Source organism: Mustela putorius, unplaced genomic scaffold (genome assembly GCF_011764305.1).
Source record: "Mustela putorius furo isolate JIRA1106 unplaced genomic scaffold, ASM1176430v1.1 tig00003976_pilon_pilon_pilon, whole genome shotgun sequence".
Taxonomy (NCBI): Eukaryota; Metazoa; Chordata; class Mammalia; order Carnivora; family Mustelidae; genus Mustela; species Mustela putorius.
The window spans coordinates 4153137-4180359 of NW_025422118.1; the positions used below are offsets into that span (position 1 = coordinate 4153137).

The following is a 27223-nucleotide window of genomic DNA, read 5'->3' on the forward strand; positions in this document are numbered from 1 at the left end:
AAAGACTGAAATTGTATCTGTCATCTTTTCTGACCACAACAATATGAAACTAGAAATCAATTACAAGGAAGAAAAAAACTATAAAAACCAAACATGTGGAGATTAAATAACGTGCTACTAAACAACCAATAGGTCAACTAAGAAATCAAAGAGGAAATTTTAAAAAATGCATAGAGACAGATGAAAACGAAAACACAATGGCACTCAGAGAAAACAATTCTAAAAGGAAAATTGATGGCAATACAGTCCCACCTCAAAAAAAACAAGAAAAATCTCAGTCTAACCTTATAACTAAAGGAACCAGAAAAAGAACAAGCCCAAAGTTAGTAGAATGAAGGAAATAATAAAGATCAGAGCAGAAGTAAATGAAATGAAGGCCAAAAAAAAAAAAAAATCAGTGGAAAAGATCAAAGAAATGAAGAGCTAGTTCTTTGTAAAGATACACAAGATTAATAAACTTTTCACCTATCTCAAGGTGCTTTTTGTTTCCTCTTTTGATTTTTTTGACCCATAATTCTTTCAGTAGCATGATATTTAAACTCTATATATTTGTGAATTTTCCAGTTTTCTTCTTGTATTGATTTCTAGTTTCCTAAAATTATCAGAAAAGATGTCAGATACGCTTTAGATCTTCTTGAATACATTAAGACTTATTTTGTAGGAGGTGTCCAAGATGGCAGAGGAAGAGGAGACCTTGGTTTTGTCTGGACCCAGGAATTCAGCTAGATAGCTATCAAACCATTCTGAACACCTGCAAACACAACCAGAGATCTAAGAAAAGAATAGCTGGGACTCTACAGATAAAAACGCGACCACTTTCTTCAATGGAGGAGGTGCAGAGAACTGAATAGGAGGTAGTATATGGGAAGATAAAACCACAGTGGGAGGGAGCCTCCATAAGCTGGCACCAGAAAGTGATATATCAGCAGAGCACAAAATCGTAACTTTTAGAAGTCTGCTCCAGTGAGGAATGCCCCCACAAAAGGCACTCGGGTGGCTAAGTAGGGGCAGAACCCTAGGCAGACCTGTGTGGCCTGAGGATCCGCAGGGTCACAAGACGACTGAGGGTGCCTGAGTGTGGCAGAGTTGGTTTTTTTTTTTCTTTTCCAAAAGAAAAGAGAAAGGACCCAAATAAATAAAATCATGAATGAAAGTGAAGAGATCACAACCAACACCGAAGAAATACAATTATAAGAACACATTATAGCATTATATATATAATATATGTTATATTGTATTATATTAAATTATATTAGAACATATTATAAGCAATTATATGCAAAAAAAATTAGCCAATTTGGAAGAAATGGATGCATTCCTAGAGATGTATAAACTACCAAAACTGAAACAGGAAGAAATAGGAAACATAAGCAGACCCATAACCAGCAAGGAAATTGAAGCAGTAATCAAAAATCTCCCAACAAACAAGAGCCCAGAGCCAGATGACTTCTGGGGGAATTCTACCAATCATTTAAAAAAAAGAATTAATGCCTACTCTTTTGAAGCTGTTTCAAAAAATAGAAATGAAAGAAAAACTTCCAAACTTTATGAGGCTAGCGTTACCTTAATCCCCAAATCAGACGAAGACCACAAACTTTATGAGGCTAGCGTTACCTTAATCCCCAAATCAGACGAAGACCACAAATATTATATGATTTCACTCATACGTAGATTTTAGAAACAAAACAAACAAGCAAAGAGAGGAGAGAAACTTAAACCAAGAAACAGACTCTTAACTATAAAGAACAAACTGATGGTTACAAGAGGGGAGGTGAGTGAGGGGATGGGTGAAAACAGGTGATGGGGTTTAAGGAGAGCACTTGTGATGATGTATGAAGTGTTGAATCACGGTACACCTGAAACTAATATTACACTGCATGTTAACTAACCAGTTTAAATGAAAACTTAAAAAAATAAAAACAAAAAGGGCCTGTCTGAGCCAATATGAGCTTATAGTTGGATGGTGTCAGCAATCAGACCACATACTTGCCCTCACCCCATTTCTGGAGAAGCAGTCATAGCAAACTGCAGGCACTCCCTTCGCATTATCTTGAGAGGCTTTCATTGGTAAGTAGGGCCTGCAGTCAAATCAGATGCCTGCCCTTTGTCTGTCTGTCTGTCTGTGGGGGTTCAGGGTGTTCTCCCTCCCTTGTCCCATGAGAAGCTTTTGCTGGTGGGCAGGGCCAGCAATCAGACCAGAGGCCTGCTCCCAGTCTGTCTGCCAGGGCTGCAGTGACCCTGAACAACAGGGCTCTCTCACTATACTCACCGCTGAGAGATTTTTTTTTTTTTGGTGGGTGGGGCCTGCAGTCAAATCAAATGTGTGCCTCCAGTCCATCTGCTGGAGCTGCAGTCAAATTACTAGTGTGTATGGCAATAGTCTCCTTCCCCAGGGGCAGGGGTCACTGGAGTGGTGCCGGTCCCTGCCATGGCTGCTTGCAGGATGTGATAAAGCAAGAGCCACTTTGGAGGGACTCTTGGAGAGTAGGAGGGTTAGAATGGGCAGATCTGCAGAATGCAGGAGCAGGGCACACAGTATTAGCAAGGTAGGTAGAGAGTGTTCATGCTGGTCCCCAGTGGTGTCAGGGTATCTAGGCTGAAGTGGGGAAAAGAAATGGCACCCACCAACTCTTTTGCTCTTTGAGAAGTCCCCTAAAGATCCCTGGCCCTCCAGTACACATTCTGAGGCTATTAAGTAAATCTCCTTCATGTGTATCTCTGGCACTTTTCGAACTGTGTCTTCTATGCTCTATTTCAGTAAGGTTGTTTGTTGTGCTGGCTCTTTAAGGGCAGGGACTCAATTTCCTATTGCCCCATTGTAAAACTCATGAAGTTAAGCTCCACTGGGTTTTAAAGCCAAAGGTTATGGAGATTCATCTTCCCATAAAGGTCCCCTACGTCTCTGGTGCCTAGTATGTGGTCCACTCCTCTTCCTTTTCCATGATTCTGATGTCCCTCCTGTTTGTGGTTGGTTTCACTGGGAATTTAGCTTGTGACTCTGTCTCTCCACCCCTACCCATTTGGATATGGCCTCCTCTCTATAAGTAACTGTGGAAAGTCTGTTTTGCCAGTCTTTGGGTCATTTTCTGTGTTGGCTGCACTGATGTGGTTTTTCTCTAGGTGTGCCTGTGGGACAAAGTAAGCTTAGATTCCTCCTATTCTGCCAACGTCCCTGAAGTCCCAACCAACAGCTAAGTTCTTACTGCCACTTTATTGTTTTCTGGCTGCTTTATAACTAACTGCCCTTACATTTCTCCTTATCTTGCTCTCTTCCTTTTTGATTTGATGATTTGCTATAATGTATGCACACATTTATTGCATGTTATCTTTTGTGTTTATACTATAAGTTTTACCTTTGTGGTTACCATGAGGCTTTCATAAAACAAATTATAAGTCTACTTCAAGGTCTACTTCAAAGTGATAACAACCTAACTTTGAACACATTTTAATGGTCTACATTTTTACTTCCTCCACCCCGTTTTGTTATGATGTCATAACATACATCTTTTTGTGTATCCTCTAAAAAAACTATAGTTGTGTTTACTACTTTGTCTTTAAACCTTCTTACTAGCTTTATAAGTGATGAACGCACCCCCTTTACAACATTAGACTAATCTGGATTTTACTATTTATTTGTGAGTGAGATTTACACTTCCATATGTTTTCTTGTTACAATTGTGGTCCATCTCATTTAAGCTGAAACAATATTCCTTTAACATTTCCTGTAATATTGGTCTAGTTAGTGGTGATGATGCCCTTTAGCTTTTGCTTGTTGGAACACTGTTTATGTCTCCTTCAATTTTTCCAAGTACAGTATTCTTAATTAACATTTTTTTTCTGTCAGCACTTTAAATATATCATGTAACTTCTTCCTGGCATGGAAAGTTTCTGCTGAAAAATCTGCAAATAATGTTATGGAGTTCCCTTATATGTAACAATATGGGGGGGGGGGTCCTTGCTACATTTAAAATTCCCTCCCCTTTAACTTTTGACAATTTCATATTAATGTGTCTTGGTGTGAGTCTCTTTGGCTTTGTCTTACTTGGCCTCTCTGGAATTCCTGGATCTGAATGTGTATTTCCTTCCCCAGGTTAGGGAAATTTTCAGCCATTATTTCTCCACCAAAGTTTTCTACTCCTTTCTCCTATCTCTTGCTGATATGGCTGTAATGTTAATATTGGTCTGCTTGATGTTCTTCCACAAGTCCCTTATGCTATTTTTGCCTTTCCTCTCTTTTTCTATTTGCTGCTCTGATGGGGTGAGATTTGAGTTCACTGATCCTTTCTTCCACTTTATCTAGTATGCTGTTGAATTCTATGTATTTTTCCATTCGGTTATTATATCTTTAGCTCTGAAACTTCTGTTTTTTATTTCTTACATTTTCTCTTTTAATGAAATTCTCACCTTTTCCATACAATCCTGAGCTCAAAGAGCATCTTTAAGACCATTATTTTGAGCTCTTTATCAGGTAAATCACTTATATCTATTTCATTAAGATCTTTTTCTGAAGTTTTATCTTTCATTTGCAACATATTCCTGTTTTCCATTTTCCTTGACTTTGTGTTAGTTTCTATGCATTAAATAAATCAGTTATCTCTCAGTCTTAAAGGAGTGGCCTAGTAGTATAGAATATAAAGTTATCATTTAACCTTTTTCTTCTTCTGGTAATCTCTCAAACATCTTGATGTTCAAACAGGTTACTTTATTTTTAGAGGGTCCCACTACTTGATGGTGTCCCAAGACCAGTCACTGCCCCGAATGGGAGGATGTCAGTCAGCATCTAGATTCAGGCAGACTGGAAACCAGACACTAAGGCAAATATACCTCTTTTAGGGAAGCACAGAGAAACTGGCATTTGGTCTATTCCTTTGCTGAACCCTGTGGTGATAGCCAGTTAAGAACCATTTCTTTGTTTCCACCCCATCACCCTGTGAACACAAGTCCCTCTGACCATCAAAGTCGGGCTATTAAGGGATGTATACTCTGAGCAGCAGCCTCTTAAGTTTAGGGCACCAGACATGTGCACAAGCTCCTTTCTTAGAGACACCAAAGACTTCGGGATGGACAGACAAAGAGCATGAAGATGGCACCTGCTAGCCTCCCCAGCCTCTGAAGAGGATTAAAATCAGACTCTAGATGTGTGTTCAATTCAATGTGTGCTTAACTATGGCCCTCAGGCCAGAGCTATGAAGATAACTAATAGGCCTCTTTCACAGAAAGATTGGGGATGCATTTCAGTTTCCTATCTTTATACTGTGCCCTGTGCGCTGTAGCCAGTCAAGAACTATTTCTCCATTAACTACAGTCCTATAGTACCCACAAAATTAAGCCCCACTGACCATCAGGTGATCCAACAGGTATCCCTTGGGCAGCAACCACAGAAACCATTGCACCAGATGAGTACGCAAGGTCTTTCTGGAAATTCCAGCAACCTACAGTAATGCAGAAGGAAAGCACAAATATGGCACCTAATGGTAATTCATTAGGCCCATAGATGTGTGTTAAATTTCTACTTTCAGAGGAAGACTGGGCATCTCTGTCCACTCCCTGTGTTCTAGGCCCTGTGGGATAGCCTCAGAGTCTGATGAGCCCTTAAAAAAAATTTCCCAATTCCCTATAGCCTGTGGATATTATGATGCAAGCCTTATCAGCTTTCAAATCTAGATGTCTTGTGGACTTGCCTCTCAGGCACTATCTTAAAAGCTGGGTTGTTAGACGTAGGATTTAAGCTATTAGTTCCTCAGAGAGAATCTCAGAGTTACGAGTTCCCCCAAGTTCTGAGAGACCATTTATCGTGAGATTGTGTCTCAGTCTCTCCTACCTGTTTCAATATGGGTTTTTTTCTTGTTCATCTGATGTGTAGCAGTAGCGTAGTTTTTTTTTCTTTCTCAGAAAAAAACTTTTCTATATGTAGCTTAGTTTTTCTCAGAAAAAAAGTCTTTCCAGATTCAGTGTATCTATTTCTTGATTTGCATTCCTCTAATGATTAGTATTGACAAAGATTTCTTAATGTGCTTATTGGACACTTGTAGATCTTATCTGGAGAAATGTCTCTTTAAGTCCTTTGCCCATTTTTAATGAGACTGTCTTTTTGCTGTTAATATTTATTGTCCCTTATATATTCTGGATATTAAACACTTACTAGGCATGATTTGAAAATATCTTCTCCTATATGTTGCCTTTTCATTCTGTTCTTTTTTTATTCAAGCATAACCAATATATGGTCTTATATTAGTTTCAGGTGTACAGTATAATGACTCAACAATTCTATACATTTTTTGGTGCTCATCAAGATAACTGTACTCTTAAACCCTTTTATCTATTTCACCTAGCTACCCACCCACTTTCCTATGGCAGATACCAGTTTGTTCTCTGTGTTTAGAAGTCCATTTTTCCTCTTTGTTCATTTTTATTTTGTTTCTTAAATTCCACATATTTGTGAAATCATATGTAATTTAACCCTCTCTGACTTATTTAACTTAGCATTTTTCTCTCTAGGTTAATCCATGTTGTGGCAAATGGCAAGATTTCATTCTTTTTGATAGCTTAATAATATTCCATTGTGTATGTATACCACTTCCTCTTTACCCATTCATCTATCAATGGACAGTAGGGTTGCTTCCATATCTTGGCTATTGTAAATAAAGTTGCAATACACATAGGAGTGCATATATCTTTTTGAACTAGTGTTTTTGTTTTCTTTGGATATATCAAATTGTGAAATTACTAGATCAGATGGCAATTCTTTTTTTTTTTTTTAAGAAAACTTCATACTGTTTTTCACAGCAGTTCCAATTGTGTTCCCACCAACATGGCATAAGGATTCCTTTTTCTCCACATTTTTGCCAACATTTATTGAGACAGAGAGTGGGTGAATGGGGTGGAGGGGCAGAAGGAGAGAATCTTAAGCTGGCTCCATGCCTAGTGCAGAACCCAATGTAGGACTCAATCTCACAACCCTGAGATCATGACCTAAGCCCAAATCATGAGTCAAGTGCTTAACTGACCAAGCCACCTAGGTGCCCTCGTCTTTTTTATTTTAGCCATTCTGAGAGGTATGGGGTGCTATCTAACGTGGTTTGGATTTACATTTCCCTGATGATTAGTAATGTTGAGTATCTTTTCATGTGTTAGCCCTCTGTACATCTTCCTTAGATAAATGTCTATTCAAGTCTACTGATCATTTTTAACCAGATTATTTGTTTTATTGCTGTTGAGTTATATAAGTTCATTATATATTTTGGATAGTAACCGTTTATCAGATATATCAGTTGCAAAAGCAAAGCCTTTTTGCTTTGCTGATGGTTTCCTTACTGGTGCAGAAGATTTTTATTTTTGTGTAGTCCTAATAGTTCAATTGTGTTTTTGTTTCCCATTCCAGAGGGCAGATCTAGAAAAATGTTTCTATGGCTGGTGTGAAAAAAAATTGCTGCCTATATTTTCTTCCAGAGGGCAGATCTAGAAAAATGTTTCTATGGCTGGTGTGAAAAAAAATTGCTGCCTATATTTTCTTCCAGGAATTTTATGGCTTCATGTCTGAAATTTAGGTCTTTGAGCTACCTTTAATTTATCTTTTTCGTATGGTATAAAAAAAAAAATGAAAGACAATTATCATATGATCTCACAGATATGAGGAATTTAAGAAACAAGACAGAGGATCATAGGGGAAGGTAAGGAAAAAATGAAACAAGATGAAACCAAAGAGGAAGACAAACCATAAGAGACTCTTAATCTCAGGAAATGAACTGAGGGTTGCTGGAGGGGATGCAGGATGGAATGGATAAGTTGGCTGGATGATGGACACCGGGGAGGTTATGTGCTATCGTGAGTGCTGTGAATTGTGTAAGACTGATAAATCACAGACCTGTACCCCTGAAACAAGTAATACATTATATGTAAGTTTTTTTTAAAAAGATAGTCTCTTCAACAAATGGTATTGGAAAAACTAGAAAACAACACACAAAAGAATTAAACAGGACCACATTCTTACACCATACAAAAAAAAAAAATTCAAAATGGATTCAAATGTAAAGGTGAAACATGGAACCATGAAAATCCTAGAGGATAACACAAGCAGTAACCCTCTCTGACACTGGCCCTTAACAACTTCTTCCTAGATATGTCTCCAGAGGCAAAGGAAACAAAAGCAAAAATAAACCATTGGTACTTCATCAAAAGTTTCTTCATAAAAAGTTTCTGCACAGTGAAGGAAGTATTCAACAAAACAAAATAAAATCTTTGGAATGGATTGATATATTTTCAAATGACCTATGTGCAAAAGGGTAAGTATCCAAAATATATAAAGAACTTCTACAACTCAACACAAAAAAATGAATAATCCAATTAAAAATGAGAAGACATGAATAGACTTTTTTCCAAACAAGACATACAGATGGCCAACAGACATATGAAAAGCTACTCAACATGACTCATCAGCAGGAGGTACAATCAAAACTTCAATAAGATAACTCCTCACACCTGTGAGAATGGCTAACACAAGAAACAACAGGTGTTGGCAAGAATGTAGAGAAGGGGGAACACTTTTGCACTGGTGGTAGGAATGCAAAGTGATGCAGCCACTCTCTAAAATAGTATGGGGGTTCCTCAAAAAAGGTAGAAATAGGACTACCCTAGGATCCAGCAAATATACTAGGTATTTACTCAAAGAATACAAAAATACTAATTCAAATGGATACATATCCCAATATTTATAGCAACATTATGTACAATAGCCGAATAATGGAAAAAGCCCAAGTGTCCATCAACTGATGAACAGATAAAGAGGAAGTGGTATATATATGTATATATATATATGTGTGTATATACATACTCAGCCATGAAAAAGAATGAAATCTTGCCATTTGCAATGACAAGGATGGAGCTCGAGAATATTATGCTAAGGGAAATAAATCAGGGAGAGAAAGACAAATACCATATGATTTCATTCATACACAGAATTTAGAAAACAAAACAAATGAGCATAGGGAAGAAAAGAGGGAGAGGCAAACTAAGAAACAGATTCTTAACTATAGAGAACAAACTGATGGTTATCAGAGGGGAGATGGGTAAGGGGGGTTAAATGGATGATGACAGTTGAGGAGTGCACTTATGATGAGCTAGCAGGGCTGAGGGAGGGATAGAGAATCTACTTTTAATAAATAATGAGCTAGAAAGACCAAAAAACAAGGATTTACTTCAAATAATTGAGTTTGAGGGGGTGAGAAAAAGAAAAATTTAGCCATTAGCTGATAATTGTTTTATGGATATGTAAGGTACATAAGGATTAATTATTTTACTTTCTCAACTGTTGTTATGCTTGAAATCTCCCCACAATAAAAACTAGAACAAAACAAAAAAGAAAATTAATATTTAAAATAATGCAGAAAATTCATTAGGGTAAACTGTTTCTAACCTACTTTCCCAAGCCTTTGATCCAACTTCATAACAAAATAAGAACTTTATAAGATAAATCCCATTATTTTAGGTAGTGGTTAAGATTATGGGCTCTGGGGTTCAAACCTGTGGGTTCAAACCAGAAGGACACCACTAGATAGAAGAATCCTGAAATCGTTTAACCTCTAGAAACCTCAATACCTTCATTAGTAAAGAGCTAATAAGCAAAGAAATAAATTTTAGCAAGCCTTTTTTTTAGTGACAAACAGAAAGAGAATATGAGGCCTGAATGAAGCACCTAATAATGTATTAATAGTCACCAAAAGAAGTTCCCTAAATAAGCTATATTATTATCACATATCTCTGCTTTCTAAGAATAGTGAAACATTATTCTTACATGAATAAATATGCAATATCATGAGGCCTTAGAGTTAGATAGAACTTTTTCCATTTTAAAAAACTACGCAATACTTCATCTGCCCCACCAACTGTAGAAATCTTATTTTTATCTGACCACAACTCCAATGATGACAGCACAACAGTAACTTTAAACTGGGCAAACATCTAAAAACAAAAGAGATAAATACATGAAAAATTAATCGTTGTTATTTTATAATAACAAATAAATTAATGCTTGACAATTCCATACTCAGTTTGTATAGATGGCTTAATTATTCAGAAATGCCAAGTGAAGTTAATAGAAATTAGAATTTCAAAACTAGTATAAATTTTTCTAACAAGTATGAAAAGAAAAATACTTACCGAATTTACAAGGCCAATAATCTCAATGACTTTATTTGTTACTATCATGCTATCAGAGCCCAAGTAATCATACTGAAAAACAAAATTAATTTTAAATTTAAATATAATCTGTTATGTAATATGTTTGAAATATACTCTCCATTTACTCTCAGAACTTTGAGGCTGCTTTGGGGTTAGAATAGTTCAAACTAAGACAGTAACAAATTTTAAAAATGAATATAAACTTGGTCATTCATATATGCTGGTGGAAATGCAAAATCATACAGCCACTCTAAACTTCTAAAGAAGTTTAGCAGCTTCTTTCAAAACAAATAATATATTTACCATATGACCCAGCAATTGCTCTCCTGGGCATTTATTTATATTTTTTAAGATTTATTCAAGAGTGAGAGAACAAGCACAAGTGAGGGGAGGGGCAGAGGAGGAGAATCTTCAACAAGGGGCTCAATCCCACAGCTGATGAGATCGTGACCTGAGCCAAAATCCCAAGTGGGATGCCAAACCAACTGAGCTACCCAGGCCTCCCACCCTCCTGGGCATTTAACCTAAAGAAATAAAAACTGATGCTCGAAAAAAAAAAAATTCATGAATGTTCATAACAATTTATTCCTATTAATCCAAAACTAGAAACAACTTCTATGTCCTTCAGTGGTTAACTGGTTAAACAAATTGCGGTACATTCTTACCATGGAATAATGATCATTAAAAGGAACTGACTAAACTGTTGATAAATGAAACAATTTGGATAAACCTTAAGAAAATTATGCTAAGTGTTAAAAAAAAATTTCCGAAGGATATATACAAGATAACATTTATGCAATATTGCAATATTCCTAAACTCAAGGAATAGAGCACAGATTAGTTACTGCCAGAGGTTAAGTAGGGGAGTAGGGAGAAATGGATGTGACTATTAAGAAAAATGTAAGAGTCTTGTAGTGATGGTTTATTTAGTGTCTTGATCGTGACAGTGATTACACAAGCCTACATATGTGACCCTAGTGCATAAAACCATACACACACACACACACAATTAGTGTATATACAACTGCTGAAATCTAAATAAGCTTTGTAGAATGTGCCAATGTCAAATTCCGTATCTATAAATCATCTCTCTGAGGTACAGCACTGCTTACATGTACCAAAGGACCCTCAAATTAAATATATCTAAAATGAAGCTCATCATTCTTCCTCAAAAATTACCTTTCCAATACTTTAATCAATGGTATTATCATCTATGACCTCCCAAATTTATGATACTACATATCATAAGAGTTCCATAAGAGCAGAACTTTTTCTGTTGTGTTCACAGCTGTATCCTCAATAAGTAGAATGTAATTGGCATCTACACAATGCTCAATAAATTTAAGTGAATGATAAATTAAATCAATTTAAGTCCTTCTAATTCAACCTCAGCAGCAACTTTTAAAATTGCTTTTCTTTTTTCCTATTACTAATACTACTAACTAGTAAATGTTCAGCTTGATTACTGGAATGGTCTCTTAAATGTCTCCAACTATCCTATCAGCAATCCAGCCCCTACCCTATTACAAAAATGATGATTCTAAAATGAAAATATGAACCTGTCACTCCCCTGTTTAAAATCTTTTTAATGACTCTCCATTAACGTTAGAATAAAATCCAAATATCATATTAGTTCTTCAATTTGTCTCTTTCCATTTTTCTTCTTCAACTCTATGTATTAATCATACTAAACTTGCAGGTTGTTTGTTGTTATTGTTATTTTTAAAGAACCTTCTCTCTTATTTATGTGCCTTTGCAAGGAAAAGTTTTGCACCAAGTCTTCCCTGGCCCCACCCTCACTTCATTATCCAAACTAATCCACAAACCATCCCTTTTCAGGATCTCACACTCTAGGCCATTATTCCCCTGCCCTAATCACCCAAAGAGCCGACCAGAGACAACCCTTACATCCCAGAACCCACTGAAATCATTCAAGCTCGACAACCCTAAACCTGTTTACTTTGCCTCAAGGGTTCTTTCCCACAGAAGTTATAATCCAGTCTCCTGCCCATGTTCTCCACTGGCTCCCTCTGCTTCCTACCTATTTTGTTACTTCCCCATGTGGCTTCTGCAGGATGTGGCATACTATCTCCTTTTGGGAACTTTGAGTAACAAACAATCTCTCCAATAACAATTTTGTCTCCTGATCTGTTGGCCCAATCATACGTGAATAATAATAAAACACATTTTAAAAGTCCTACTTACATGCTTTTATACTACTCCAGGTTATAGGTATGTGTTTCCATGTCTTTCTCCATCATTGGACTGTGTTTTCATACTCCCATATGCTTCCTTCAAGCATAACATTGAATTCACTAGAGTACAATGTGGATTTAAAATTTGGGAAGTCAGTGAAGACAGTATCACTACTGTTCTTTATATGCCCAACATCTTTAGTAACATAGATGTCACAGTAGGCTCAATGTTTGCTTTATTAAGAAGATGTAAATATGTATATAAACGTAGAAAATGGACGTTGATCAGCATCATATGGCTGGTTAAACCTGACAATTTGAACAAAAGCTTTTAAAACAACTCTTAAAGTTTGTAACATAATTCTAAAAAAACTATTTTTATAATCCAGAATATTCCCTGGAAATTTAGTGATCATTATTATAAATATCTTAATTTTTTCTTAAATGTTCCATTTGTCCCTTTCCCTATATTCTAATATATCAAATATTTTCATATTCTTCTCTAAATTCTGTCTCTGAATCTCAACTTTGGCTTCCTGACAAGCTCTACAATTCTACAAGTAGAACTGATAATGTGTTTGATTCATATTCTCTGTAGTACTCCAGAGGTGTAATGACCAAATGTTCACCATCAGAACATAACCTGGAGAGTACATTTTTCCCCATTTTCTGAAATCTCTGAAATATGGAGGACATAAAGCCATAAGAGGTCCTTAAATAGTTTTTGGGAATCAGGGATTTAGAAGTATGTTTGTACCAGGTAAACAATACACTGGACCAAGTGAACCTTAAAAACTGCTCCAAAAAAAAAAAAAAAAAAAAAAATCTTGATACATTAATGTAAGCAGTTCTCATAGGTATACTCTCATCACTTTTGGGTCAATAAAAACTTTATAGGATAAAACATTCCCTAGGCTACATACTGCTCTTCAAGTGCCCTAAAAACAAATACTAAAAGCTTAAAGATTTTCACTTAAAACAAATATCATCACTGAAAATATTGTAGATAGAGAGAGATATGAAAGATATGAAAAGATATGAAGATATAAAGATATGAAGCATCAGCCTAAAAATCATTTTGTTATTCAGGATTTTTATTTAGAGATTTCAAATAAACCATTTCTAATAGAAATATGTAATTTTGGGCGCCTGGGTGGCTCAGTGGGTTAAAGCCTCTGCCTTCGGCTCAAGTCATGATCTCAGGGTCCTGGGATGGAGTCCCGCATCAGGCTCTCTGCTCAGCAGGGTGCCTGCTTCCTCCTCTCTCTCTCTCTCTGCCTGCCTCTCTGCCTACTTGTGATCTCTCTCTGTCAAATAAATAAATAAAATCTTTAAAAAAAAAAAAAAGAAACATGTAATTTTGAGTATTTCATTTTTCAGTTTACAAATTTTTCCACTGTTCTAAGACATGTAGTAAAAAGATTGTTGGGGGTTTTTTGTTTTGTTTTGTTTTGTTTTTACTTTTTTTTTTTAATGTGTTATGTTAGTCACCATAAAATACAAGTTCCTTTCTAGTTGGGAAAATTAGACATTCACAACAAATATTTAAAAACAAAGAAAAAGAAAAATACATACCAAAGCTTTATCCACCACGATATGCATTTCCACATAAAGAGGAATTAAATCTGGAACAGCTGATTCCAACTAGAAAAAAGGAAAAAAGCACTTAAAAGCATATAAAACTTTCATAAATTGTTTACTCTGAACCTTTAAAGTCATTTTTCTACTTTATAGAGGTATAACTGACAAAAATTATATGTATTTAAAATATAAGACTAGTTTTGATATATATACATAGTAAAATAATTGTCATAATCAGGCTAATTAACATATCCACCTCACAGAGTGACCATTTTCGTTTTCTGTGCATGATAAGAATGCCCAAGATCAATACTCAGCAAATTTCAAGTTTACAATACACTATCATTAACTATAGTATACAATACACTATCATTAACTACAGTCATTATACTATATGTTTAATCCCCAAAAGTTACTTATCCTGCATAACTGAAACTTTGTACCATTTGACCAAAATTTCCCCATTTCTCTTTGTCCTCAGCTCCTGGCAACTATCATTTTACTCTTTGGTTCTAGGAGTTTTACTACTTTAAGATTCTACATCTAAGTGAAATCATGCTGTATTTGTCTTTCTGTGTGTGGCTTATTTCACTTAGCATTACAGCCTCCAGGTTCATCCATGTTGTCAGAAATGGGAAGATTTCCTTCTTTTTGAAGGCTGAATATTCCACTGTATGTATGTATGTATGTATATATGTATGTATGTATGTATGTGTATACACATATGTGCATACATATATACATATATATAATAAATATATATATATTCCCAAGATACACAAGTACAAGTATCTCTTCAAGATACTAATTTCATTTCCTATGGATATATATCCAGAAGTAAAATTTCTGGATGATAGGTAGTTCAATTTTTAACTTTTTGAGGAACCTCCATATGCTTTTCCACAGTGGCTATAACAATTTGCATTCCCACTAAGAAGGGCACAAATGTTCCCTTTTCTCTACAGCCTCACCAATAATTGTTATATTTTGTCTTTTTGGTAAAGGCCATCCTAATAGGTGTGAGGTGATACTAAATTGTGGTTTTGATTTGCATTTCCTTGATGATTAGTGTTATTGAACACCTCTTCATACACCTGATGGCCATCTGTATGCCTTCTTTAGAAAAATGTCTATTCATGTCCTTTGCCATTTTTAAATCTCATTATTTATTTTTGTTATGGAATTTTGTGAGTTTCTTACATATATTACATATATTAACCTCTTACATATATTAACCTCTTATTGAGTATATGAGTGTATGATTTGCAAGAATTTTCTCTCATTCGATAGGTTGCCTTTCCATTTTGTTGAAGAACAAGGGGTTTTAGTTCCACATTAGGTATTCCTGCACTGGGGGCCTACAGTGGAAAGACAAACCCTCATAATATATGGCTTTAAAAATCAGCAGGGTTTAATTTGAGGAGTATTAGAGGGCTACAGTAAACTGAACTGTGCTTTTGAAGAGCCTATGCACATATTCACTCACTCAGAGGCTCAGCACAGAAGCAGCTGTTTGAAAAGTACCTAGAATATAGGTAAAGATTAGTAACTAATTTTAGGGCCAATGTCAGAAGTATAGAGATTTGTAAAAACTTTCTCTGAGAACAGAAAAGCTAGTATGAGCTATTTTTCTCACCCTCCTTCTGCCTAGCTGGCCCAGCGCTGGTGGGTACCAATTCTGACACTTTCCATCTACCTTATTAGCATTGCATACCCCATCCCAGGGTTCCCTTGAGGACTGGCTCTGTCTAACCACCCCTCACACTCTGGCAGGCACTCCTCCAAGGTGGTCCTGTCCTATCATACTCTGCAGGCATACCTGGCCAAAACCAACTGCTCCCAAAGTGGCTACCAACTAAACACACCCAGTAGATACCCTTGGCCAGGACAAGGCCTTCCGAAGCAGATCTTGTCTTATGGGGAGGCCAGGGGGCAGACCTGCCCACCAATGCAACAGCAAAAGTCGTGATTTGGCTTGAAACCAACCACAACAGGGGCTAGTCCTGCACATAAAACCACACACAGCGGTTGTGGCATAGTCACAATAGAAGGGCACACATATCTCAAATAGGGGACAACCCTGGAATGCCTCATTCTGGTGATGAGGGAAATAGTGCTCTGTGCCTCACAGAACACCCTCTATATAAGGCTATACCTTCAAAATAAGGAGCCATAGCTGATCTACCTAATACACAGACAGAAACAGGCAAAATGAGGAGACAGAAGAATATGTTTGAAATGAAAGAACAAGACAAATCTTGAGAAAGAACTAAACAAAATGGAGATAAGCAATCTCTCTGACAGAGTTCAAATTAATAGTCACAAATCTGATAACTAAACTTGGAGAAGACTGGATGAACACGAAGAACTTCAACAAAGAGATATAAAATTCTTAAAATCAACCAGAGGTGAAGAACACAATACCTGAATGAAAAATACATTTGAGAGAATCAACAGCAGAGTAGAGGATACAGAAGAATGGATCGGTGATCCAGAAGACAGGGTAACGGAAAGCACTCAAGCGGACCAGCAAAAAGAAAAAAAGAGTTTTAAGAAGGTGGATAATTTAAGGGACTTCTAGGACAACATAAATCATACTAACATTCTTATTATAGGTGTTCCACAAATGGGAGAGAAAAGAAATAAGCAGATACTTACCTGAATATGGAATAGCTGAAAACACCCCTTATCAGAAAAAGGAAATGACATCCAGGTTCTGGAAGGACAGAGAGGACCAAACAAGATGAAGCCAAGAAGATCTACAGCAAGATAATTACTAAAACATCAAAACATAAAGATAAAGAGAGAATCTTAAGAGTAGCAAGAGAAGAGTAACTAGTTACATACAAAGGAACACCCATAAACCCATCAGATGATTTTTCAACAGAAACTTTTCAGGCCAGAAGGGATTGTCATGATATACTCAAAGTGCTGAATGGAAAAAACCTAAAAACATGAATACTCTACCCAGCAGAGCTTTCATTAGAATTGAAGAAGAGTTAAACATTTTCCCAGACAAAGATAAAAGAGAGTCATTACACTAAACCAACCTTATAAGAAATGTCAAAGGGATTTATTTAAGTAGATAATAAAAAAGTCATATCTAGAAGTAAGAAAATTATGAAAGTGAATTCTCACTGGGAAAATAAACATAGAGTGAAGGTAGTGGACCATGCATTTATAAAGTTAGTATGAAGGTGAAAAGACAAAAGCAGTAAAATAAACTATATCTACAGTAATTAGTTAAGCAAAAATAAAAGATGAAACTATGAAATCAAATACATAGAACATGGAGGGGGAATAAATATGTAGGTGCTTTTAGAATGTATTCAAAATAAAGAGATCATCAACGTTAAAAAGACGGTTAAAGAGGGGCGCCTGGGTGGCTCGTGGGTTAAGCCGCTGCCTTCAGCTCAGGTCATGATCTCAGGGTCCTGGGATCGAGTCCCGCATCGGGCTCTCTGCTCAGCAGAGAGCCTGCTTCCCCCCCTCTCTCTCTGCCTACTTGTAATCTCTCTCTGTCAAATAAATAAATAAATCTTAAAAAAAAAAAAAAAAAAAAAAAAGACGGTTAAAGGGACACCTGGGGAGCTCAGCTGGTTAAGCAGCAGCCTTCAGCTCAGCCCATAATCCCAGGGTCATGGGATTAAGCCTTGCATCAGGCTCTCCACTCAGCAGGGCTTGTGCTTTCCCTCTCTTGCTCTCTCTCCCTCTCTGTCAAATAAATAAAATCTTTAAAAAAAATGAATAAAAAGTAAAAAGATGGCGCTATATATATAGGTTGTTGTATATGAACCTCATGGTAATCACAAACCAAAAACCTATAATAGATACTAAATAATATAAGGTTAAAAGAATCCATGCGTAACAGAAAAAAGTCATCAAATCACACAGGTAGGATAGTAGAAGGAACAAAGAAGAACCAAAAATCAACCAGAAAACAATTAATAAAATGTCAGTCAGTACACATCTACCAGTAATAACCTTAAATGTAAGGGAACTAAATGCTGCAATCCAAAGGTGTAGGATAAGATAGTGGATTTTAAAAAAACAAGACCCATATATGCTGCCCATAAAAGACTAATTTGAGGCCTAAAGATATATATAGACTGAAAGTGAATAGATAGAGAAAGATATTCCATGAAGTAGAAAAAAACTGCAACATTTTCTTATACCATACACAAAAGTAGACTCAAAATGGATGAAACACCTAAATAAGAGACAGGAATCCATTAAAATCCTAGAGTGGAACACAGGCTGCAACTTCTCAGACCTCAGCCACAGCAACTTCTCACCAAACACCTCTCCAAAGGCAAGAAAAATAAAAACAAAGACATACTATTGTGATTTCATCAAGATAAAAAGCTTCTGCACCCAAAGGAAACCGTCAACAAAGCTAAAATGCAGCCTACAGATAAGGAGAAGATATTTGCAAATGTCTTATCAGATAAAATCTATAACTTATCCAACTCAAAACCCAAAGAATAAAAATCCAGTGAAGAAATGGGCAGAAGACATGAACAAATACTTCTCCAAAGAAGACATACAAATGGCCAACGGACATATGAAACAATGTTCAACATCACTTGGCATCAGGGCAATACAAATCAAAACCACAATAAGATACCACTTCACTTATGGTTTGTCTCCCTCCCAATCCCATCTTGTTTCATTGATTCTTCTCCTACCCATTTAAGCCCCCATGTTGCATCACCACTTCCTCATATCAGGGAGATCATATGATAGTTGTCTTTCTCTGCTTGACTTATTTCGCTAAGCATGATATGCTCTAGTTCCATCCATGTTGTCGCAAATGGCAAGATTTAATTTCTTTTGATGGCTGCATAGTATTCCATTGTGTATATATACCACATCTTCTTGATACATTCATCTGTTGATGGACATCTAGGTTCTTTCCATAGTTTGGCTATTGTGGACATTGCTGCTATAAACATTCGGGTGCACGTGCCCCTTTGGATCACTACATTTGTATCTTTAGGGTAAATACCCAATAGTGCAATTGCTGGGTCATAGGGCAGTTCTATTTTCAACATTTTGAGGAATCTCCATGCTGTTTTCCAGAGTGGCTGCACCAGCTTGCATTCCCACCAACAGTGTAGGAGGGTTCCCCTTTCTCCACATCCTCGCCAGCATCTGTCATTTCCTGACTTGTTTATTTTAGAAATTCTGTGACTCTTAATCTCACAAAACAAACTGAGGGTTGCTGGGGGGAGGAGGTTTGGGAGAAGGGGGTGGGATTATGGACATTGGGGAGGGTATGTGCTTTGGTGAGTGCTGTAAAGTGTGTAAACCTGGTGATTCACAGACCTGTACCCCTGGGGATAAAAATATATGTTTATAAAAAAAAAAGATAAGGATGTTCTGAAGGAAAGAATTATTTGTTACAGTTACATGTATGTTCATATAATTTTCTTATAAATAAATCAAGTAAGGACAATAATTGCCCCCAAAATAGTAATAAAACATACACAAACTCACCTTTTCACTTACAAAAATGTTATAGTCCCCTGGGTTTTGTTCTGTGCCTTGGTTATCTTCACTAAGATCTTCAAATTCACTATTTCCACTCTTTAATTTATAAAGAAGATGTTGAAATTCAACTGCAGATTCCAGAGGCTCGATTCCATAAGAAACATTTTCAAATTGCAGTATTCCTCTGTAAAATTAAGACTAAAATTGTAAGTGTTTTTAATCAAATCTCTATTATAAAACTGACAGAATCCAAAAGGAGGAGGAGGAAGTGGAGGATAAAGAACATTTTTGAGCTCTGCATTTTGACCCTAACTCTTGACATTATGAAGATAATTCTGAAGAGACAAAAGATCTCCTGCAATCCACAAAATCAGTGGATTTTTTATTTTTTCCATTTTATTCTCTCTATAGATATAAAGGCAGCAGAAATTATATAATCAGTTGTGAGATGTATAAGTATATAGCATTACTGTGATTAAGGAATTTCTTCTTCTCCAAGTCAGTGAAATGAAAACAATAGTAAATAGAAATCTAAAATCAAAAGCTTCTGCACAGCAAAGGAAACAGTCAAGAAAACAAAGAGGCAACCCATGGAATGGGAGAAGATATTTGCAAATGACAGTACAGACAAAAGGTTGATATCCAGGATCTATAATGAACTCCTCAAACTCAACACACACAAAACAGACAGTCATATCAAAAAATGGGCAGAAGATACGGATAGACACTTCTCCAATAAATACATACAAATGGCTATCAGACACATGAAAAAATGTTCATCATCACTAGCCATCAGGGAGATTCAAATTAAAACTACATTGAGATATCACCTTACACCAGTTAGAATAGCCAAAATTAGCAAGACAGGAAACAACATGTGTTGGAGAGGATGTGGAGAAAGGGGAACCCTCTTACACAGTTGGTGGGAATGCAAGTTGGTGCAGCCACTTTGGAGAACAGTGTGGAGATTCCTCAAGAAATTAAAAATAGAGCTTCCCTATGACCCTGCCATTGCACTCCTGGGTATTTACCTCAAAGATACAGATGTCGTGAAAAGAAGGGCCATCTGTACTCCAATGTTTATAGCGGCAATGGCCACGGTCGCCAAACTGTGGAAAGAACCAAGATGCCCTTCAACGGATGAATGGATAAGGAAGATGTGGTCTGTGTACACTATGGAGTATTATGCCTCCAACAGAAAGGACGAATACCCAACTTTTGTAGCAACATGGACGGGACTGGAAGAGATTATGCTGAGTGAAATAAATGAAGCAGAGAGAGTCAATTATCATATGGTTTCACTTATTTGTGGAGCATAACAAAAAGCATGGAGGACATGGGGAGTTAGAGAGAAGGGGGTTGGGGTAAATTGGAAGGGGAGGTGAATCATGAGAGACTATGGACTCTGAAAAACAATCTGAGGGGTCTGAAGTGGCGGGGGGTGGGAGGTCGGGGTACCAAGTGGTGGGTATTATAGAGGGCACAGATTGCATGGAGTACTGGGTGTGGTGAAAAAATAATGATACTGTTATGCGGAAAATAAATAAATGAAAAAAATAAAATAATAAAAAAAGGAATCTTAATGAATTTCTCTCTGGCTGGCACTGCTTTTAAAAAATGATTAATGGGTAAGGAAGATGTGGTCCATATATACAATGGAATGAATAGATCCAGAATGGAATAGAATGAATAGAATTCAGAAAGGATGAATACCCAGGCTTCGCATCAACATGGATGGGACTGGGGAGATTATGCTAAGTAAAATAAGTCACGCAGAGAAAGTAAGTTACCATATGGTTTCCCTTATTTGTGGAACATAAGGAATAGCATGGAGGATATTAGGAAAAGGAAGGGAAAAATGAAGGGTGGGGATCTTGGAAGGGTAGATGAATCATAAAAGACTATGGACTCTGAGAAACAAAATAAGGGTTTTAGAGGGAAGGAGGTGTGGGGATACCTTAGCCCAGTGATGGGTATTAAGGAGGACACAGATTGCATGGAGCATGGGGTATTATACACAAACAATGAATCGTGGAACACTACATCAAAAACTAATGATTTTTTATCATTAGTGCCTGGGTGGCTCAGTGGGTTAAAGCCTCTGCCTTCGGCTCAGGTCATGATCCCAGTATCCTGGGATCAAGCCCCGCATCGGGCTCTCTGCTGAGAGGGGAGCCTGCTTCTTCTTCTCTCTCTGCCTGCCTCTCTGCCTGCTTGTGATCTCTGTCTGTCAAATAAATAAATAAAATCTTAAAAAAAAAAAAAAAAAGGAACAACTAATGATGTACTGTATGGTGACTAACATAACACAATTAAAAAAAAAAGAAAAATGAGGGCGCCTGGGTGGCTCAGTGGGTTAAAGCCTCTGCCTTTGGCTCAGGCCATTATCCTAGGGTCCTGGGATCGAGCCCCACATCCAGCTCTCTGCTGAGCAGGGAGCCTACTTCCCACGCCACCCCACCCCCACCCCACCCCACCGCCTGCCTCTCTACCTACTTGTGATCTCGGTCTGCCAAACAAATAAATAAATTATTTTTTAAAAAAGAGAAAGAAAGAAAAAGAAAAATGACCATATTGCCTATATGACAAAAGTATATGTAATAAGTTAAGTTTTATTTATAAAAATAAAAATTTAGCATTAATTATGAAAAGGCATTATTAACCTTTTTTATGCATATAGTCTGAATAAGAAATTAAAAGCAAGATTTTAAAGAGTAAACAACTTTTATAACTATTCTCTGGCCCTGGCTCTGGTTCAAGTGGCTATTTCCCAAAAACCATAGGGTTCCACATAACAAGCAAAAGGAACAGTTATTTGTTTGTTAACATAAGGATCCTATATTATAAAAATGAAGATGAAGAATTTTCTGACAGAATGGAAAACTCTAGGCACTATGGAAGAAACCCTTTTAATTGTTAACATTTAAGATATTATTAGATAAATAAGATATTATTAGAAAAATATGAATACTATATTAGTAATTATTTGCTTATATAAAATTTGCCTCCTCTTCCTGAAGGTGATTTTCCTTGAGAAAAAGTATGCCTTGTTTGGTTTTGCTTATTTTTATATCAGTAGGTGACACATGGTAGGTACCAAATATACCCATTTGCTGAAAAAATAAGCATCCTAAACACCTCCTCCAACTTGCTATAGTCATTTGCATTCAGTTGTCATTCCTGTAGCTAAGAAAAACAAGATACAGAGAAAGGAGAAGAGGAAATCTAAACCTCTAAAGAGGTTAGAAATGTCTCTAATCTCGCTAATTTTAGCAAGACAGGAAACAACATGTGTTGGAGGGGATGTGGAGAAAGGGGAACCCTCTTACACTGTTGGTGGGAATGCAAGTTGGTGCAGCCACTTTGGAGAACAGTGTGGAGATTCCTCAAGAAATTAAAAATAGAGCTTCCCTATGACCCTGTAATTGCACTACTGTGTATTTACCCCAAAGATACAGATGTAATGAAAAGAAGGGCCATCTGTACTCCAATGTTTATAGCAGCAATGGCCATGGTCACCAAACTGTGGAAAGAACCAAGATGCCCTTCAGCGGACAAATGGATAAGGAAGATGTGGTCCATATACACTATGGAGTATTATGCCTCCATCAGAAAGGATGAATACCCAACTTTTGTTGCAACATGGACAGGACTGCAAGAGATTATGCTGAGTGAAATAAGTCCAGCAGAGAGAGTGAATTATCATATGGTTTCACTTATTTGTGGAGCATAACAAATAACATGGAGGACATGGGGAGATGGAGAGGAGAAGGGAGTTGAGGGAAATTGGAAGGGGAGATGAACCATGAGAGACTATGGACTCTGAAAAATGATCTGAGGGTACTGAAGGGGTAGGGGGTGGGAGGTTGGGGGAACCAGGTGGTGGGTATTGGAGGGCACGGATTGCATAGAGCACTGGGTGTGGTGCAAAAACAATGAATACTGTTAGGCTGAAAAGAAATTTTTAAAAATAATTTAAAAAAAAAAGAAAAGAAAGAAATGTCTCTGGTCGGCAAGGAAAGTGAGGAGATATAAGAGAAGAAACATGCCCAGAGGAGGACTTCATTGCATGATCTCCACATGGGACTCCTCCCTCAGCCCCAAACTTAATATAAACATAACAAATTCACTGCAGCCAAATATCATTCATTGCAATGTTCACATATCAATTGCAGAAAATAACCTCAATCCAGAGCATGTGCTGAGTGTGACAACAGAATTCAGATGTCCTTCAATATGCCCCTGGTAGTAGCACTGAGCCTAGGAAAAGAAAGAAAGTGAAATATTTAGGACTGACAAATTTTCTCATGATTTCTTATTTTATGCTTGCTAGAATTTTCTGAATATTTTCACAGGCTACATGGTTTATATATCAGCATGAGTAAAGTGATATTCAGGAAAAGTCTCCCTATATTTGTCACTTCTATATTAAATACTCTTCTGATTAATATTTGGGATTAATATTTTATATGCTGTTTCCAAAATATTATCCCAAATTTTAGGTTAAATTGCTTTCCAATATATAAATTTAGGTCATCAATTAAAAGACAAAGATTATGAATCTGGATTTCTTTAAAAACCTCATACTCTACTAAAAAAAAATCTAAAATTTAAGGACACAGGAAGATTAAAGAACTAGAAAGCGATATACCATATCAACACAAACCAAAAGGATGATTCTAAAACTATATTAATACAGGAAATGGAGACTTTAAGGCAAGAAACATTGCCAGGTGATAAAGAGGAACATTTCATAATGAAAAGAGTTTCAATTGATCAGAAAGATATAAATATTCCAAATTTGTATTCACTGACTAGAAAGCTTCAAAACAAATAAGCTCAAAATTTAAAAAATAATAAAAGTAGAGAAATGCATGATCATAGTAAAAGACACATTTCTGTCAGTAACTGATAAATCAAGCATTCAGAATCTACAGAAGATCTAAACAGCATGTTAGCAACTTAGTATAGGTAAAATACAACCTAGGTTTTATTCTACCTATATTCTTTTTAAAGAACATAGAACATTTACAAAAATGAAACCATATTCTGGGCCATAAAGCAAGACAAGAAATTTTAAAGAACTGAAATCATACAAAGTTTGATCTCTGAGCACGTACAATTAAGCTAGAGATATAGCAAACATCATCACAGGGAGAAGAGTATGTAATTTCCAAGATTCAATAGTGCTATAAATTTTGGTAGAAACCAGTGTAAGATTTCTAATTAAGACACTGTTTTATAATGGAATGAAAAAGAGGAGGAAGGAGCAAGAAAGGAAGCTGATAGCCCTAGCCAATAAAAGTAAAGCAACATGGTGTCCAAATTTAATCTTTCAGCAAATTTTTGTCATGCTAACAATATGCCAGGAATTTTTCTAGGCATTGGGGATAGAACAGTGAATAAAAAGACTAAAATAAAATCCCTCCCTTCGTGAAGATTATTTTGCTAGGGAAACAGAAAATAAATAAAATATATGACACATCATATATTGAAAAGCACCATAATGAAAAATGAAACAGATAAAGTAAGAGAGGACTAAAGGTAAGAGAGCAATTTAAAATCAATAAACAAGAGCATTGAATGACACATTGGACCAGATGGACCTCATAGATATATATACAGAGCATTTCATCCTAAAACGACAGAATACTCATTCTTCTCAAGTGCACATGGAACCTTCTCCAGAATAGACCACATACTGGGTCACAAATCAGGATTCAACCAATACCAAAAGATGGAGATTATTCCCTGTATATTCTCAGATCACGATGCTTTGAAACTGCAGTTGAATCACGAGGAAAAGTTTGGAACTCAAAAACCTGGAAGCTAAAGACCACCTTGCTTAAGAATGCTTGGATCAACCAGGAGATCAAAGAAGTTAAACATTTCATGGAAACCAATGGGAATGAAGACACTCTGGACCAAAACCTAAGGGATACAGAAAAGGCAGTCCTAAGGGGGAAATACATAGCCATCCAAGCCTCCTTCAAAAAAACTGAAAAATCCAGAATACACCAGCAGTCTCTACACCTTAAAGAACTGGAGAATCAACAACAAATTAAGCCAACCCCAGGCACAAGAAGGGAAATAATCAAGATTAGAGCAGAGATCAATGAGATAGAAACCAGAGATACAGTAGAATGTATCAGTGAAACTAGAGGCTTGTTTTCTGAAAGAATCAATAAAATCAATAAACCACTGGCCACACTAATCCAAAAAAAAAAAAAGAGAGAGAGAGAAGTCTCAAATTAATAAAATTATGAATGAAAAGGGAGAGATTACAACTAACACCAAGGAAATAGAAACAATCATCAGAAGTTATTATCAACAGTTATATGCCAATAAGTTAAGTAACCTAGATGAAATAGATGCATTCCTGGAAAACTATAAACTCCCAAAATTGAACCAGGAAGAAATTGGCAACATGAATAGACCAATATCTAGTAACAAGATTGAAGCAGTGATCAAAAACCTCCCAAAACACAAGAGCCCAGGACCTGACGGATTCCCTGGGGAATTCTACCAAACTTTCAAAGAAAAAATAACACCTCTTCTCCTGAAGCTGTTTCAAAAAATTGAAACAGAAGGAAAACATCCAGACTCTTTTTATGAAGCCAGCAGTACCCTGATCCCCAAACGAGGTAAAGACCCCAAGAAAAAGGAGAATTTCAGACCAATATCACTGATGAATATGGACGCTAAGATTCTCAACAAGATCCTAGCAAATAGGATCCAACAGCACATTAAAAAGATCATCCACCATGACCAGATGGGATTCACCCCTGGGTTACAAGGATGGTTCAACATTCGCAAATCAATCATGTGATAGAACAAATCAATAAAAGGAGAGAAGAACCACATGGTCCCCTCAATTGATGCAGAAAAAAGTGTTTTGACAAAATCCAGCATCCGTTCCTGATTAAAATGCTTCAAAGTATAGGGATAGAGGGAAGATTCCTGAACTTCATAAAATCTATCTATGAAAAACCCACAGCAAATATCATCCTCAATGGGAAAAAGCTCTCAGCCTTTCCGTTGAGGTCAGGAACATGACAAGGATGCCCACTCTCACTACTCTTGTTCAACATAGTATTAGAAGTCCTAGCAATAGCAATCAGACAACAAAGAGAAATAAAAGGTATCCAAATTGGCAATGAAAAAGTCAAACTCTCTCTCTTTGCAGATGACATGTTACTTTATATGAAAAACCCAAGAGTCCACCCCCAAACTACTAGAACTCATACAGCAATTCAGTAATGTGGCAGGATACAAAGTCAATTTACAGAAATCAGTTGCTTTCTCATACATTAACAATGAAAATACAGAAAGGGAAAGTAGAAAATCGATTCCATTTACTATAGCACCAAGAACCATAAGATACCTGGGTATAAACCTAACCAAAGAGGTAAAGGATATGTACTCAAGGAACTACAGAACACTCATGAAAGAAATTAAAGAAGACACAAAAAGATGGAAGACCATTCCATGCTCTTGGATTGGTAGAATAAACATTGTTAAAATGTCTATACTGCCTAGATCAATCTATACTTTTAATGCCATTCTGATCAAAATTCCACCAGTATTTTTCAAAGAGCTGGAGCAAATAATCCTAAAATTTGTATGGAATCAGAAGAGACCCCGAGTTGCTAAGGAAATGTTGAAAAAGAAAAACAAAACTGGGGGCATCACATTACCTGATTTCAAGCTTTACTACAAGGCTGTGATCACCAAGACAGCATGGTACTGGCATAAAAACAGACACATAGACCAGTGGA

At 36.6% G+C, this 27223-nt stretch overlaps 1 protein-coding gene across 6 annotated transcripts in view; it reads right to left on the minus strand.

Moving 5' to 3' along the window:
* Window positions 1-27223, minus strand: part of ADAM32 (ADAM metallopeptidase domain 32) — a 184064-nt gene that overhangs the window by 119964 nt on the left and 36877 nt on the right. For all 6 annotated transcript variants that reach the window (XR_006604081.1, XM_045070969.1, XM_045070970.1 and 3 more), the window contains 5 exons: window positions 23629-23705; window positions 19452-19629; window positions 13947-14015; window positions 10156-10227; window positions 9791-9957 (listed from right to left, as the gene is read on the minus strand). Coding sequence is in view for 5 of the 6 variants with exons in the window: in XM_045070969.1 (XP_044926904.1) it covers window positions 9791-9957; window positions 10156-10227; window positions 13947-14015; window positions 19452-19629; window positions 23629-23705 (563 nt within the window). In the remaining variant the exon portion in view is untranslated. The remainder of the gene's footprint in view (window positions 1-9790; window positions 9958-10155; window positions 10228-13946; window positions 14016-19451; window positions 19630-23628; window positions 23706-27223) is intronic.